Source organism: Ranitomeya variabilis, chromosome 2, assembly GCF_051348905.1.
Source record: "Ranitomeya variabilis isolate aRanVar5 chromosome 2, aRanVar5.hap1, whole genome shotgun sequence".
NCBI lineage: Eukaryota > Metazoa > Chordata > Amphibia > Anura > Dendrobatidae > Ranitomeya > Ranitomeya variabilis.
Window position 1 is genome coordinate 28,379,933 of NC_135233.1, and position 16,364 is coordinate 28,396,296.

A 16,364-nucleotide genomic window follows, 5' to 3' on the forward strand; every position below is an offset into this window, starting at 1 on the left:
TCTCCCGCTAAATATGGATCTCGTACCTTCCCCCCATGAAGCCCCATTTTCTGTATCTGACCCAGGATCACCGTACTTACAGCAGGAAGCGATCCACGTTTGGTCCATTTCCACCCTGCAGTACAATATAACATCCATAGGGCTTCATGCTGACCCGCGTCCCGGTAAACCCTGTGTTGTGCCGCTCATCGCCTTTTTATAAGCGCGTTTCGCCTTCGCTGTGACTTCCTGACTATAAATAGTGTGAGCGAAGCTTACGGAGGAGGAGGAGGAGAGGAGGAGAGGAGGGCACGGCAGTGAGTCACCCCGATGCCATCCGCACTATGGAATACATAGCAGCCAAAGGAGAAGGAGGAGTAGGATCTACATAAGCAACCTGCAGCACCGCCGGCTAATGTGAGACTACAACTCCCAGCATGCCCTGACAGACTAAGCCCTATTCCTGGATATTACATCAGAAGATATTAAGCTGCTTGGCAGATTTTTTCGGAATGAGGGATGCCCAACAAGCCTCAGTAACTATAAATAATCCATTACTGAATGTGCCCCATAAATATCCTCATCTACAGACCATCTGCTGACTACACGTGTCGTAGAGCCGCAGATGACGGACGTGCTCTACCGCCGCAATGTTTATGGATGCCATAATGAGGAGGAAACGGGAGGAAATGATTGAGGCGACGAAAGAATCCTAAAATAATTGTCCTAGTCTGACACCAACAAGGACGCCATTCATTACATGTTGTGACAGCCGCCATTCACCAGGACTGTCCACAACGTGTCATTAGCAAGATTCTGAGTAACTGTACCAGAAACATTCACCCATCCAGTTAGTAGTTACTTGCTTAAAGACCAACCCATCAACCGCCCGCCAACCCCCTCACGCCAACCCGCTCGACCAATCACCAACCCGCCCGCTCCCCTGTCCCACTGCTCGCAACCCCACAAGTCCATCCTTTCACCGACTACTCACTCATCTATCCAACGGTTCGCAAACCCACCCCCATCCACTGCTCGCCTATCCACCCCGCCCATCCACTGCTCGCCTGCCCGCCCGCCCATCCACTGCTCGCCTACCCGCCCTGCCCATCCACTGCTCGCCTACCCGCCCTGCCCATCCACTGCTCGCCTACCCGCCCTGCCCATCCACTGCTCGCCTACCCGCCCCGCCCATCCACTGCTTGCCTACCTGCCCATTCACTGCTCGCCTACCCGCCCCGCCCATCCACTGCTCGCAAACCCGCCCCACCCAAACACTGCTAGCCACCCCGCCCATCCACTGCTCACCGCCCCGCGCATCCACTGCTCACCGCCCCGCCCATCCACTGCTCGCCTACCCGCCCATCCACTGCTCGCCTACCCGCCCATCCACTGCTCGCCTACCCGCCCATCCACTGCTCGCCTACCCGCCCATCCACTGCTCGCCTACCTGCCCATCCACTGCTCGCCTACCCGCCCCGCCTATCCACTGCTTACCAACAGTCACCCACCCTTCAATTGCTTGCAAACCGACCAGCCCATCTATTCAACTACATGCCAGTCTGTCCTCTCACCTGCTCACCAACCAGCCCACTCATCCAACCAAACCATCCACCCATTAACTGCTTGCTTACTAACCCACCTATACATCCATCCATCAATTCGTTGCTAAATGACCCAACCATCCATTAACTACTTGCTAACTGATCAGTCTATCTACCCATCAACTATGCGCTAACCCACCCATCTGCTATACACCTATAGACTAAATCAATACAATCATGCTAACCTCCATCCTCCCTATTACTAACACAACCATCCATACATTAACAACCCACCCCCAAATTGCAACTACCAATCCGTGAAATAAATCCAATCACCCTCCTATTAAATCTTTCACCTCTCCACCCAGCAACCCCCCCCCCCCCCCCCACAAAAAAAATAGGGATTTTTGTGTACTCACCGTAACATCGTTTACTCCAAGCCAATTATTGGGGGACACAGACCGTGGAGTATGCTGCTGCCACTAGGAGGCTGACACTAAGTGATACAAAGAAAGTTAGCTCCTCCCCTGCAGTATACACCCTCCTGTTGGCTCTCAGCTAACCAGTTCTGTGCAAAAGCAGTAGGAGATCAATAACATATGAGCGTATAGCATGTCATATTATATATGAGAGTATAGCATGTCAGATTACAAAAACAAGCATAAGCTAATAACAGGGTGGGAGCTGTGTCCCCCAATGACTGGCTAGGAGAAAAGGATTTTACGGTGAGTACACAAAAATTCCTATTTCTCCTTCGCCTCATTGGGGGACACAGACTGTGGAACGTCCCAAAGCAGTCCCTGGGTGGGGACATCATCAGATCAGGCCCTGTGTAACCGCTACTTACAAGTGCGCCACCGCGGCCTGCAGAGTCTGCCTGCCCAGACTCACATCTTTGGAAGTGCGGGAATAATAGTGCTTTAAGAATGCATGCGGACTGGACGAATCCGCAAGCTTGCAGGCGTGCCTTGCCGACGCCTGGTGCCTACAACCCTCGATAGACAGGGAGATAGGCTGACATCTAACACGGACTCCTGGATGGTGAAACGAATTCACCATGTTATCATGGCCGATGAAACAGCTAAACCCTTCCTGAAAACGTCAGGAAGCCCAAATAAAGCGTCCAACCGTCGGAAGGACGCCGTCCTCAAGACGTACCTACTCAGAGCACTCACTTCGTCCAGAATATGGGGAACTCATACCATTTTGTGGACTGGTGTCGAAAGAGATGAGGGAAGAACTATGCCCTCATAACAGTGGTAATACAGTACCACCTTGGTAACAAGGGATGGGGATGGCCTGAGGATAACCTTGCCTTGAAGGTAATAAGGGAAAAAGGTCTGAAAGAGCAGAGGAGCTAGCTCCAAAGACTCGTCAGAGTGTGGATATGCGATAGGGAAGAACTACGTGTGAAAACTCCCTGTGAGAAAGTCCCTACTTGCAGTTTTGCTGCGATAAGGCGGGAAGATACTAGCTCCGCAAACAAAAACTGACGTGGTAAGTGCGGATCTCGGAGGATCACTGGGGCCCCTTTCTGCTTCTGAAAGGATTTTGGAAGTAGTGGAAGGGGAGTTATAGAAACTGGTACCACGGCAGAACCAGAGCATGGAGTGTGATGGCTCTTGGATCTCGAGGCCAAACCATGAACTCGAGTACATTGGCATTCAGTCTGGACGTCATCCGACCTACAACTGGAGAGCTCCAGTGAAGGCAGATCTGATGGAAGACCTCGGGGAGAAGTTCCCACTGACTTGAGGCGGAACCCTAACGGCTGAATTTGTTTGCCGTCTAGAGTTCTACTCCTGGGATATATACTGCCGAGATCACCGGATGATAGATCTCGGCCCATCAGAGAATGTGAGGTACCTCGGTCATGGCGCCTGACCGTGGGTACCTGGTAGGTGATTGACGTATGGCACCGCCGTTATCCAATTGAGTTCGGATAGGGTGACCCGCCAGAAGGCAGTGGACCTGCTGTAGGACTACCGTTCGGATCTCCAGAGCAATGATAGGGAGAAGAAGACTGGCATTGGAAGTTACTAATAACCATTGAACCGAGAGAAAGGCCCTGGATGAAGGAGCTCAGAGACTATAGTCTGAAAGTTTGTTTGACTTGCTGAAAACGAGCGGAGCGAAGGAAACCGCTTCCATTGTCGTCACCATTTTTCCTCAGAACTCTCCTAGCAAATCGAATGAAATGAGGGGGTGAGTAATCAAGTCCTCAGAACTCTCCTTGCGCGAGCTCCCTGTTGAAGGGCCATGACCTTGTCTCGAGGGAGAATTACCATCCTTCTAGAAGTGTGCAGGATCATCCTCAAAAAGGATATCTGCTGGGCTGGAAATGAGGAGAACTTGTCTAAGTGTAGCTGCCAGCCCAGGAGAGAGGGTATTGCAAGTGATATAGATAACTCAGCGTAGTCCTGGAAGGGCGGCTGGACAGTCGACCAAACAGGGCAGGACGAGCACGCCTCTAGGGTGCAAGAGAAACATGACATCCGCCATGAACCGTGTGAACACTCTGGGTGCCGAAGCAAGGCCGAAGGACAAGGTTGTGACTTGAAAATGCTGTTCACGAATGGAAAGGCGAAGGAATTTTTGAAGAGGGTAAGCATCCCGAATATCGATGGATGCGGAAACTGCACCTTTTTCTGTTGAAGTAATGGCTGAGCAGAGGAATTCCATCCGAAGAAGGAGGACCATGTCAAAGGTTGTTAGAAGTTTGAGGTCCAGGGTCGGTCTTACTTTTCGATCCCCTTTTTGGAACCAAGATCCCTTAGATCTAGACTGTGCTGGACAATCCTTATACAATCCTTTGTCAGTCTCCCGCTCAAAAGATTTGATTGGCCAGTTGTTACTGGTGTGAATCAAGGTAGTGAAGGTCTCCAGCTAGGAGACCATGGCTCTAGCAATCCATGCGGCGGCTAGGGAGGATAGAGCGCTGAACCCGAAGCCGCAAGACACAACTAACCAGATTTGCTATCTGACAGTCCGTGGTATTTTTAATTGATGACCCATCGGGTAGGGATACTGGTAGGTATACCACTGGAGATTCTACCCGGTTAATCTGCCCCGTGGCAGAATGTGCGGCTGCATCCAGCAGGTCATAGTCTCTTGCCATCGCCGCTCTCTTTTGACGGTGCAGAGATAAAAATTAGGAACCCTCGATCCATCAACCTCTTAACAGGGAAGTGGAGAGGAATTGTCCGCCTTCTTGCATCATCCGCTAAATAGTGGTGATGCAGAGGGGGGTGCTCGTACGCCAAAAAGGGGTGCCTCTGTACATCCACAGAGTTCAGGTATCCGGGTAGACAGGACAGGTTGTCTGGCGTTAGGCCTGGAAACAGAAGAGGAAACATGGAGGCGACACACCGTGTGCTCGTCTGTTGATGGTGTGGGGAGATCGGTGCCCTTTAAAGGACTCGTCGCCCTTAAAAATCAGGCCAGGCATGGAATCCCACGTAGAGGCTTCTGTCCAGTGAATCGCTTATCCGAACTGAATGGCAAATGTTCTACAAGGGAGTTTAGTCTCCTTATGAGGGACACTGCGTAGTCTAGAGCAGAACCAGAGTCTTCGTCAATGTAACGAGATTGGTTACTCTTCTCTGAAGCTCTGGCAATTTCAGGCAATAGCCAATCCATATTCAGAGCCTTGCTGTCATCAAATCATTGGTGAGTGAGCAGGAAACGAAAACTTCTGTTTTCTAGATGCCTGTATGTTTCTAGACGCCTGTACGATTCTAGAATACTTGCGGCCCCTGCTAGCCGACGGCTCCCATGTAGGATAGGGCCATGTATATCGGTCCTGCGAGCACTCCGGGCCACAGAGGCTACACGGAGGGATTCAATCTCTTGGTCAGAGAACCATGGATTGTGGTCAGTGACAAAGTCCACCGAGGGAAACTAGAGGATAAGCTGCCTCGGATTGATCATGCGCCCTTAAGACCAGGGAATACTGGTCATGCGCCTTTAAGACCAGGGAATACTGGTCATGCGCCTTTAAGACCAGCGAATACTGGTCGTGTGCCTTTAAGATCAGCGAATACTGGTCGTGTGCCTTTAAGACCAGGGAATACTGGTCAGGTACTTCCTTACATGGGTACTGACGTAGAGTCGGTGTGCCCCTTTAATGCAAAAAAAACGTCGCCCCAGTGTGAGCCGGCCTGGTTGGACCAAGATGGCCACCGGGAGTTGCAGAGTTGATAAAATCTCGCAGAGAGCGAGAAGCGCCAATTGGTGGGGGCGGAGCCTCGGACACGATGTTGAATAGGCCCAAGCCGGGGCCTAAATTTCTGTAGCTGGCGGGCGACACCAGCAGGGCATTCCAGGCGAGACTTCCGGGATTCGGCCTACACATCGGCCGAAGCCAGGCTCTAAATGTTTGCAGCTGGCCAGAGCGTTACCTCAGAGAGGTGGGCTGAGGCTGCCTGTCAGCATGTGGATATCCCTCTGAAGACGAATCCACTCACCATCGGTGCGCGTCCCGGCCTGGAGCCGCCGCGGATGTGGGTTTCAGCGCTGTTCTGTGCAGCGTGGATGGTGCAGGGATAAACCTCAATCCACCATCCCTTTGTCAGGGAGGTGGAGAGGAACCGTCCGCCTCCTTGTGCCATCCGATTTCACAGTGGCGGGACAGTGGGGGCTGCTCGGATGCCATAGAGAGGGGCCTCTGTACATCCACGGAGTTCAGCCCTCGGGTGGACAGGGCCAGTTGTCCGGCATTAGGCCTGGCTCCAGGAGAGGATACATGGAGGCGACACTATGTGCTCACCCGTTGCTGGTGTGGGGAGATCGGGACCGTGAAGGAACCGTCGCCCCTGAAGTGAGCTCAGGCATGGCTTCCAACGTTGCAGGAGAGGTACGGGGACGTATACTCGCTGTGCTCGCCTGTTGATGATTCGGGGGAGATCGGAACCTTGAAAGGATCCGTCGCCACCTTCACTCCGTTAATTAAAAAATAAAAATTTACAGAAAAGTAAAAAATAAAATAAAAACGTTGGGGTCTGAAACAGACCCGTGTGCCTCCGACAGACACTATGCAAGAACTGGTTAGCTGAGAGCCAGCAGGAGGGTGTATACTGCAGGGGAGGAGCGGAGAGCCAGCAGGAGGGTGTATACTGCAGGGGAGGAGCTGAGAGCCAGCAGGAGGGTGTATACTGCAGGGGAGGAGCTGGGAGCCAGCAGGAGGGTGTATACTGCAGGGGAGGAGTGGAGAGCCAGCAGGAGGGTGTATACTGCAGGGGAGGAGCTGGGAGCCAGCAGGAGGGTGTATACTGCAGGGGAGGAGCGGAGAGCCAGCATGAGGGTGTATACTGCAGGGGAGGAGCTGGGAGCCAGCAGGAGGGTGTATACTGCAGGGGAGGAGCGGAGAGCCAGCAGGAGGGTGTATACTGCAGGGGAGGAGCGGAGAGCCAGCAGGAGGGTGTATACTGCAGGGGAGGAGCGGAGAGCCAGCCGGAAGGCGTATACTGCAGGGGAGGAGCGGAGAGCCAGCAGGAGGGTGTAAACTGCAGGGGAGGAGCGGAGAGCCAGCAGGAGGGTGTATACTGCAGGGGAGGAGCGGAGAGCCAGCATGAGGGTGTATACTGCAGGAGAGGAGCGGAGAGCCAGCAGGAGGGTGTATACTGCAGGGGAGGAGCGGAGAGCCAGCAGGAGGGTGTATACTGCAGGGGAGGAGCTGGGAGCCAGCCGGAAGGCGTATACTGCAGGGGAGGAGCGGAGAGCCAGCAGGAGGGTGTAAACTGCAGGGGAGGAGCGGAGAGCCAGCAGGAGGGTGTATACTGCAGGGGAGGAGCTGAGAGCCAGCAGGAGGGTGTATACTGCAGGGGAGGAGCTGAGAGCCAGCAGGAGGGTGTATACTGCAGGGGAGGAGCTGGGAGCCAGCAGGAGGGTGTATACTGCAGGGGAGGAGTGGAGAGCCAGCAGGAGGGTGTATACTGCACGGGAGGAGCTGGGAGCCAGCAGGAGGGTGTATACTGCAGGGGAGGAGCGGAGAGCCAGCATGAGGGTGTATACTGCAGGGGAGGAGCTGGGAGCCAGCAGGAGGGTGTATACTGCAGGGGAGGAGCGGAGAGCCAGCAGTAGGGTGTATACTGCAGGGGAGGAGCGGAGAGCCAGCAGGAGGGTGTATACTGCAGGGGAGGAGCGGAGAGCCAGCAGGAGGGTGTATACTGCAGGGGAGGAGCGGAGAGCCAGCAGGAGGGTGTATACTGCAGGGGAGGAGCTGGGAGCCAGCCGGAAGGCGTATACTGCAGGGGAGGAGCGGAGAGCCAGCAGGAGGGTGTAAACTGCAGGGGAGGAGCGGAGAGCCAGCAGGAGGGTGTATACTGCAGGGGAGGAGCGGAGAGCCAGCATGAGGGTGTATACTGCAGGAGAGGAGCGGAGAGCCAGCAGGAGGGTGTATACTGCAGGGGAGGAGCGGAGAGCCAGCAGGAGGGTGTATACTGCAGGGGAGGAGCTGGGAGCCAGCCGGAAGGCGTATACTGCAGGGGAGGAGCGGAGAGCCAGCAGGAGGGTGTAAACTGCAGAGGAGGAGCTGAGAGCCAGCAGGAGGGTGTATACTGCAGGGGAGGAGCTGAGAGCCAGCAGGAGGGTGTATACTGCAGGGGAGGAGCTGAGAGCCAGCAGGAGGGTGTATACTGCAGGGGAGGAGCTGGGAGCCAGCAGGAGGGTGTATACTGCAGGGGAGGAGTGGAGAGCCAGCAGGAGGGTGTATACTGCACGGGAGGAGCTGGGAGCCAGCAGGAGGGTGTATACTGCAGGGGAGGAGCGGAGAGCCAGCATGAGGGTGTATACTGCAGGGGAGGAGCTGGGAGCCAGCAGGAGGGTGTATACTGCAGGGGAGGAGCGGAGAGCCAGCAGGAGGGTGTATACTGCAGGGGAGGAGCGGAGAGCCAGCAGGAGGGTGTATACTGCAGAGGAGGAGCTGAGAGCCAGCAGGAGGGTGTATACTGCAGGGGAGGAGCGGAGAGCCAGCAGGAGGGTGTATACTGCAGGGGAGGAGCGGAGAGCCAGCAGGAGGGTGTATACTGCAGGGGAGGAGCTGAGAGCCAGCAGGAGGGTGTATACTGCAGGGGAGGAGCTGGGAGCCAGCAGGAGGGTGTATACTGCAGGGGAGGAGTGGAGAGCCAGCAGGAGGGTGTATACTGCACGGGAGGAGCTGGGAGCCAGCAGGAGGGTGTATACTGCAGGGGAGGAGCGGAGAGCCAGCATGAGGGTGTATACTGCAGGGGAGGAGCTGGGAGCCAGCAGGAGGGTGTATACTGCAGGGGAGGAGCGGAGAGCCAGCAGGAGGGTGTATACTGCAGGGGAGGAGCGGAGAGCCAGCAGGAGGGTGTATACTGCAGGGGAGGAGCGGAGAGCCAGCAGGAGGGTGTATACTGCAGGGGAGGAGCTGGGGGCCAGCCGGAAGGCGTTTACTGCAGGGGAGGAGCGGAGAGCCAGCAGGAGGGTGTAAACTGCAGGGGAGGAGCGGAGAGCCAGCAGGAGGGTGTATACTGCAGGGGAGGAGCTGGGAGCCAGCAGGAGGGTGTATACTGCAGGGGAGGAGCTGGGAGCCAGCAGGAGGGTGTATACTGCAGGGGAGGAGCGGAGAGCCAGCAGGAGGGTGTATACTGCAGGGGAGGAGCGGAGAGCCAGCAGGAGGGTGTATACTGCAGGGGAGGAGTGGAGAGCCAGCAGGAGGGTGTATACTGCACGGGAGGAGCTGGGAGCCAGCAGGAGGGTGTATACTGCAGGGGAGGAGCGGAGAGCCAGCATGAGGGTGTATACTGCAGGGGAGGAGCTGGGAGCCAGCAGGAGGGTGTATACTGCAGGGGAGGAGCGGAGAGCCAGCAGGAGGGTGTATACTGCAGGGGAGGAGCGGAGAGCCAGCAGGAGGGTGTATACTGCAGGGGAGGAGCTGGGAGCCAGCAGGAGGGTGTATACTGCAGGGGAGGAGCTGGGAGCCAGCAGGAGGGTGTATACTGCAGGGGAGGAGCGGAGAGCCAGCAGGAGGGTGTATACTGCAGGGGAGGAGCGGAGAGCCAGCAGGAGGGTGTATACTGCAGGGGAGGAGCTGAGAGCCAGCAGGAGGGTGTATACTGCAGAGGAGGAGCTGAGAGCCAGCAGGAGGGTGTATACTGCAGGGGAGGAGCGGAGAGCCAGCAGGAGGGTGTATACTGCAGGGGAGGAGCTGGGAGCCAGCAGGAGGGTGTATACTGCAGGGGAGGAGCGGAGAGCCAGCAGGAGGGTGTATACTGCAGGGGAGGAGCTGGGAGCCAGCAGGAGGGTGTATACTGCAGGGGAGGAGCTGGGAGCCAGCAGGAGGGTGTATACTGCAGGGGAGGAGCGGAGAGCCAGCAGGAGGGTGTATACTGCAGGGGAGGAGCGGAGAGCCAGCAGGAGGGTGTATACTGCAGGGGAGGAGCTGAGAGCCAGCAGGAGGGTGTATACTGCAGAGGAGGAGCTGAGAGCCAGCAGGAGGGTGTATACTGCAGGGGAGGAGCGGAGAGCCAGCAGGAGGGTGTAAACTGCAGGGGAGGAGCTGAGAGCCAGCAGGAGGGTGTATACTGCAGGGGAGGAGCTGGGAGCCAGCAGGAGGGTGTATACTGCAGGGGAGGAGCGGAGAGCCAGCAGGAGGGTGTATACTGCAGGGGAGGAGCTGGGAGCCAGCAGGAGGGTGTATACTGCAGGGGAGGAGCGGAGAGCCAGCAGGAGGGTGTATACTGCAGGGGAGGAGCTGAGAGCCAGCAGGATGGTGTATACTGCAGGGGAGGAGCTGAGAGCCAGCAGGAGGGTGTATACTGCAGGGGAGGAGCTGAGAGCCAGCAGGAGGGTGTATACTGCAGGGGAGGAGCTGAGAGCCAGCAGGAGGGTGTATACTGCAGGGGAGGAGCTGAGAGCCAGCAGGAGGGTGTATACTGCAGGGGAGGAGCTGAGAGCCAGCAGGAGGGTGTATACTGCAGGGGAGGAGCTGAGAGCCAGCAGGAGGGTGTATACTGCAGGGGAGGAGCTGAGAGCCAGCAGGGGGGTGTATACTACAGGGGAGGAGCTGAGAGCCAGCAGGAGGGTGTATACTGCAGGGGAGGAGAGAACTTTCTTGTATCACTTAGTGTCAGCCTCCTAGTGGCAGCAGCATACTCCCACGGTCTGTGTCCCCCAATGAGGCGAAGGAGAAAATTATGGTTCATGGCCCAGATATACAAAAAATTAAACTCCAGATTTTTCACTAATCCTACATCCTCTATAAAATCTCAAGTAATTTCCAAAATGACCACCCATGAGGATGAAGGACAAGTCATGAAAGTAACTGAGGCTGCCATGAACGAATTAGGCAATGTGGGTAATGTCTGGTGAGAGTTCCCTGTAAGACATCTGGGGAATACCGGGTGGATGATTGGAGATGAAGGGTAACCTTTACAAATAGCCTTTATTAAAACTCTCCCACCATTTCAAGTTTACAGCTTCTACATAGATCTATGCATCTCCATGGTTACAGACTACAAATAAATCTTGTGTAGTCAGATCCTAAAGTCATGTGTTACTCTATGGCCTCACAAGCAGTCCAAGACCAAAAAACAAAAAAAATAAAATGAGACTGCACAAGGTTTGTGTTCTGTAACTATGGAGACTCATAGGTCAGCAAAAGAACTGGATACAAGAATCAGAAGATTATTTTTTTTTACTCCATTTTTCAAAGTTGCTTTATTATAACAATAAAACTGTTGTAAACTGGTATAAGAAAGTTTGGTACCTTCGCTGAATCTCCAGCTCCTCCTGTGACGGACCATTCTGTACTTGTTGGGGTATATGAGAATTCTGCCGGGACAGCGTCGGACCTTAGAGAGAAAGAAATATGACCAATGATTAAAAAAAGAAAATCAATTCTACGCGTTTGCTACCATAATAAGAGGAAAGATGGAAAAAAGGCACAAAAACAGCAAATGCAGTCATTGTGCAAATATTTTTATTTTTTTTGCTGCTGGTGTCCCACCAAATTACATTAAAAATATAAATATATATCCTATTTAAAAAAAAAATTAATAAATAAAAAAAACACTGTGTAATCCCATCCTGATACATTGCAACAAGCTGGACCCCTGTATGAGTTGCAGGTCTGTTGCTCAGAACCAGAAGTGAAGCTATCAATGTTTTAAAGGGGTATTCCTATCTAAAAGTGATGGTGTAACACTGGAACATGGATTTATGATCTTTGGGGGAGGGGGTGCACTTTCATGAATGGCGACCACTGGGCCGGTGAATGGAGGGACACAGCAGTTTCCCCGCACGGCTGGATGATGAGTGCTGCCGTGTAGTGAAAAAAAAAAAAATCAGCGTACAGGACAGAGCGAAATCAGTGGCCCGTCATGAGGGTCCCAAAGATCAGACCAACACTTTCTAAAAAGGGATTGCCTCATTTAAAATGAACGCCAGCATCAGATACACGAGTCCCTTTATAATTACAGGCACCTGGGTACAACTAATCCTCATAAGGTAGGACGGAGCAGTGGAAATCCCTGTCCTGGAGAAAGCCCCCCTAACTGTGATAGTAAATGTTACGCCACCACTACCCAGGACATCAGCAGTGGGTGCTACAGGGCTGGCTGCACACTTCTCCGCACCCCAATACCATGGTACAGTCACATAACATCTACCGCACATCATCACACCGTGTCCTCAATCAATAAAGGAGCCGGACCATGCATTTCTAATCCAATGGACCCCCAAGTAAGAAACTGTGGAGGTAGTGAGGACGTAGAGTATTACTACGGGTGGCGCGGGAGCGGCTCGTACTTACAGGCGAATATGCGAGCGTTATCTCGTTTATGGCAGCACAAGTACTTCCACATCCCATCGCCGGCAGCGTCCGGAGCCGCTTCATGACGTCCATCGGAGAGCAGATACAGGACCATTGTAGAAACTCTCCTCAGCAGTAGCAAAGGGCATTAATCTTCAGAAGCTCTGCCTCCTCAGGCTTGGCACATCACGGTCCAGATGGCACAGGACATCATCAGATGCAATTACTCTCCTAAGCTTCGTGGGTTATAGTCCAGGTGGCAGATAGTAGTTTTCAGAGGCTTAAACTTACACCAACTTCTCTAAACTTCAGCAGGTCATTGATAAAGTTCAAGATGAACCAGAAGCTTAGCCTGGCACCCACCTAGCTATGCCCAGCAGGTCATGGTCCAGTGACCACGAGGCATCAGTCTTCTGACGCTCTTCCCTTGCAACTACTCTTCTAACCTCAGTGGGTCTTCGTTCAAGTGGCATAGATCAGTTGTCTTCACTCACTACCCTAAACTCGGAAAGTTATGGTCCAGATGGCACAGGGCATTAATCTTGTAAGTCTCAACTTTGCACCCACTCCAATGGGACATAACAGGGCATCAGTCTGGGCAAGGCTCTGAAGATCATGGTCCAGATGGCACAGGGCATCAGTCTTCAGAGGCGCAGAAAATCATGGTCCAGAAGGCACAGGGCATCAGTCTTCAGATGCTCAGAAGATCATGGTCCAGACAGTACAGGGCATCAGTTTTCAGAGGCTCAGAAGATCATGGTCCAGATGGCACATGGCACCAGTCTTCAGAGGCTCAGAAGATCATGGTCCAGAAGGCACAGGGCATCAGTCTTCAGATGCTCAGAAGATCATGGTCCAGACAGTACAGGGCATCAGTTTTCAGAGGCTCAGAAGATCATGGTCCAGATGGCACATGGCACCAGTCTTCAGAGGCTCAGAAGATCATGGTCCAGAAGGCACAGGGCATCAGTCTTCAGATGCTCAGAAGATCATGGTCCAGACAGTACAGGGCATCAGTTTTCAGAGGCTCAGAAGATCATGGTCCAGATGGCACATGGCACCAGTCTTCAGAGGCTCAGAAGATCATGGTCCAGAAGGCACAGGGCATCAGTCTTCAGAGGCTCAGAAGATCATGGTCCAGGTGGCACAGGGCATCAGTCTTCAGAGGCTCAGAAGATCATGGTCCAGGTGGCACAGGGCATCAGTCTTCAGAGGCTCAGAAGATCATGGTCCAGGTGGCACAGGGCATCAGTCTTCATAGGCTCAGAAGATCATGGTCCAGAAGGCACAGGACATCAGTCTTCAGAGGCTCAGAAGATCATGGTCCAGGTGGCACAGGGCATCAGTCTTCAGAGGCTCAGAAGATCATGGTCCAGGTGGCACAGGGCATCAGTCTTCATAGGCTCAGAAGATCATGGTCCAGAAGGCACAGGGCATCAGTCTTCAGAGGCTCAGAAGATCATGGTCCAGAAGGCACAGGACATCAGTCTTCAGAGGTTCAGCTTTTTACCCCACTGTGGCACAAGTGAACATCTCAGCAAGTCCTGGTCTAGGAGTGCTGGCTATGGGGGTCCTCGGAGCCTCGCCAGGCACCTGCTCCTTGTTTACCCCCACGGTGAGACTGCCTGAAGTCAGATTGCTGTTTGCATTTCCCTGAATCTCCTGAATAATTGATGCTTCTACATCCATAATCCTAATAGCGTTCTACCTCCTCCTCCAAAAGCATAATGCAAGAGCGGGGCTGTCAGAGAAGAGGGGAAGCGCTGCAGCATATTACCAAGCATTACTGCAAGTTGGCCATTAGCGACTCATTAACCTCCAGCTAGAAGCACTTGTGTCCTTCAGACGGAGCCATTACGATTACAGATACACTAAGGAACAAGGAGCCTGCACACCGGCGAGAGATCCAAAAGAGAGGGACTTGGCTAAGTGGACGCAGGAGATCAATACTAAAAATAAAACTATGCATTATGGATCCGGAATAAAATATCACGTACAGTAAAATCCAGTGCACCGTCTGATAGTCTGGCATAATGACCTGGAAACTGGAACCAAAAAAATACAATAAAAAGATTTCCCATTATCATCTAACTGAAAAGTATCTGACAACTTCAGCTGAGTGATCTCTACCCCTCAATCTCATGTCATGGCAACTAGATGGATGAACGATCTTGTGTAAGCCTAGATAGGTCCACCAGGGTCTACGCCAACATTATCTTGATAGATCAAGCCATTGGGTTGCTGGTCTTCTTCGCCTTGCTTCTTCTATTCTTCTGACCACAATGTCCTTCTCCAGTGATTGCTCTCTTCATATGAGGTGTCCAAAGTAGGCAACCCGCAGCTTGGTGTTCCTCGCTTCGAGTGGCATGTCCGGATTGATTTGCTTCAATATTGATTTGTTTGTTCTTCTTGCCATCCATGATATTGCTAAACATCCTTCTCCAGCACCACTTAGAAGTTCATAAAAACCACCACCCCTGTCCACAGGCTGTATCTGGTAGTGCAATTCAGAAAGTAATGCCAGAGAACCTATGGAGACATGTGGCGCTGTTTTTGGAAGTTTTTGAATGACCTCCTATTAGGAGGTAATCTCCTCCAAAAGATGACCAAATGGTAGCCAAGTGACTTTGATAATCCAGCATTCATGGATTTATTATGTGCAAGCGTGTGTCAACAGATCAAGTAACAGAACGTGCCAACATCTACTCTTGTAGCCCTCTGCATATCTAGGAACCATATATAAGGGTAGATGCATTTGGGTCCCAATTTGACCCCTCTGACAAATTTGCAGCAAAATCCCTGAGTCCTAGGGTGCATTCACATGGTTCGTGCTCTGGCTAAAATGTCCGGCCAAACAGAATTTGCTGTGGCTCGGCGGGCAGAGAAGCAGACCACAAAATTAAGCATGACATTCGCCTTAGGAGGGTTGATCCTACTGATAGAGCAGAATGGGAGGATTAGAACTAAGCAACAGCACGTGTGAAAAAGACTTGGGTATACTAGGAGATCACTGACTGCACATGAGTCAATAGTGTGATGAAGCACCAAAAAAGGCCAATATAATTCTGGGATGTATTAAGAGAAGCATACAGTCTAGATCATGTGAAGTTATTATTGCCCTCTACTCCTCCTTGGTCAGCCCTCATCTGGAATACTGGGTCCAGTTTTGGGGCACAACATTTTAAAAAAGACATTGAAAAACTGGAGCAAGTTCAGAGAAGAGCGACCAGAATGGTGAACGGACTGCACAGTATGTCCTACGAGGAACGGTTAAAGGATCTGGGAATGTTTAAAGAAAGGCTAAAAGAAGACTTAATAGCGGTCTACAAATATCTGAAGGGCTGTCACAGTGTAGAGGGATCACCCTCATTCTCATTTGCACATGGAAATGTGAGACGCAATGGGATGAAACTAAAAAGGAGAAAATACAGATTAAATATTAGAAAAAAACTTTTTGACAGTGAGGGTGATCAATGAGTGAAACAGGCGGCCACGCGAGGTGGTGAGTTCTCCATCAATGGAAGTCTTCACACAGAGGCTGGACAGACATCTGTCTGAGATGGTTTAGTGACTCCTGCATTGAGCAGGGGGTTGTACACGATGACCATGGAGGTCCCTTCCAACTCTGAGTGTCTCCTGATCTGAAATAATAGCCCTTATGTGTTTTTTTTTTTTTTTTAAATTCAGGCCTCCCACAGTCAGGCCAGGATTGGTAGCCCGTAAAATACAGTCTTGAGCATGCAGCCTTACATAAGGATTTTGCTTTGGAATAGATGCATATTTGCTCCCGATATAAACTTTGCAAACCTGCATCATGTATAGCATGCAGATTTTTCAGCAAACTGTTCAGGGATGCAAAGTTACAGCCAATTGGAACCCACCCTTATAGAGTATCATCTCCGTAATGGCCCATGTCGAATTCCTAAAACAGCCCTTTCCTTCCAATCCCAACTTTGGGACCATCAACTATCCAAACGAGGGCTGCAGCCCTCATCTCTTTCTAAAACTGCCATGGACTATAATAAATACCATAAATCTGAGAGCAATAGCAGCCGCCACTCCAGTGG

At 52.4% G+C, this 16,364-nt stretch overlaps 1 protein-coding gene across 4 annotated transcripts in view; it reads right to left on the reverse strand.

Moving 5' to 3' along the window:
- ENAH (ENAH actin regulator) overlaps window positions 1-16,364 on the reverse strand; it is a 64,040-nt gene that overhangs the window by 15,115 nt on the left and 32,561 nt on the right. For 3 of the 4 annotated variants that reach the window (XM_077282197.1, XM_077282194.1, XM_077282196.1), the window contains exon 4: window positions 11,254-11,338. In XM_077282197.1, coding sequence (XP_077138312.1) covers window positions 11,254-11,338 — 85 coding nt within the window. Of the gene's footprint in view, window positions 1-80; window positions 226-11,253; window positions 11,339-16,364 lie in introns of those variants that run through there. The other variant, XM_077282195.1, reaches the window with a different exon arrangement.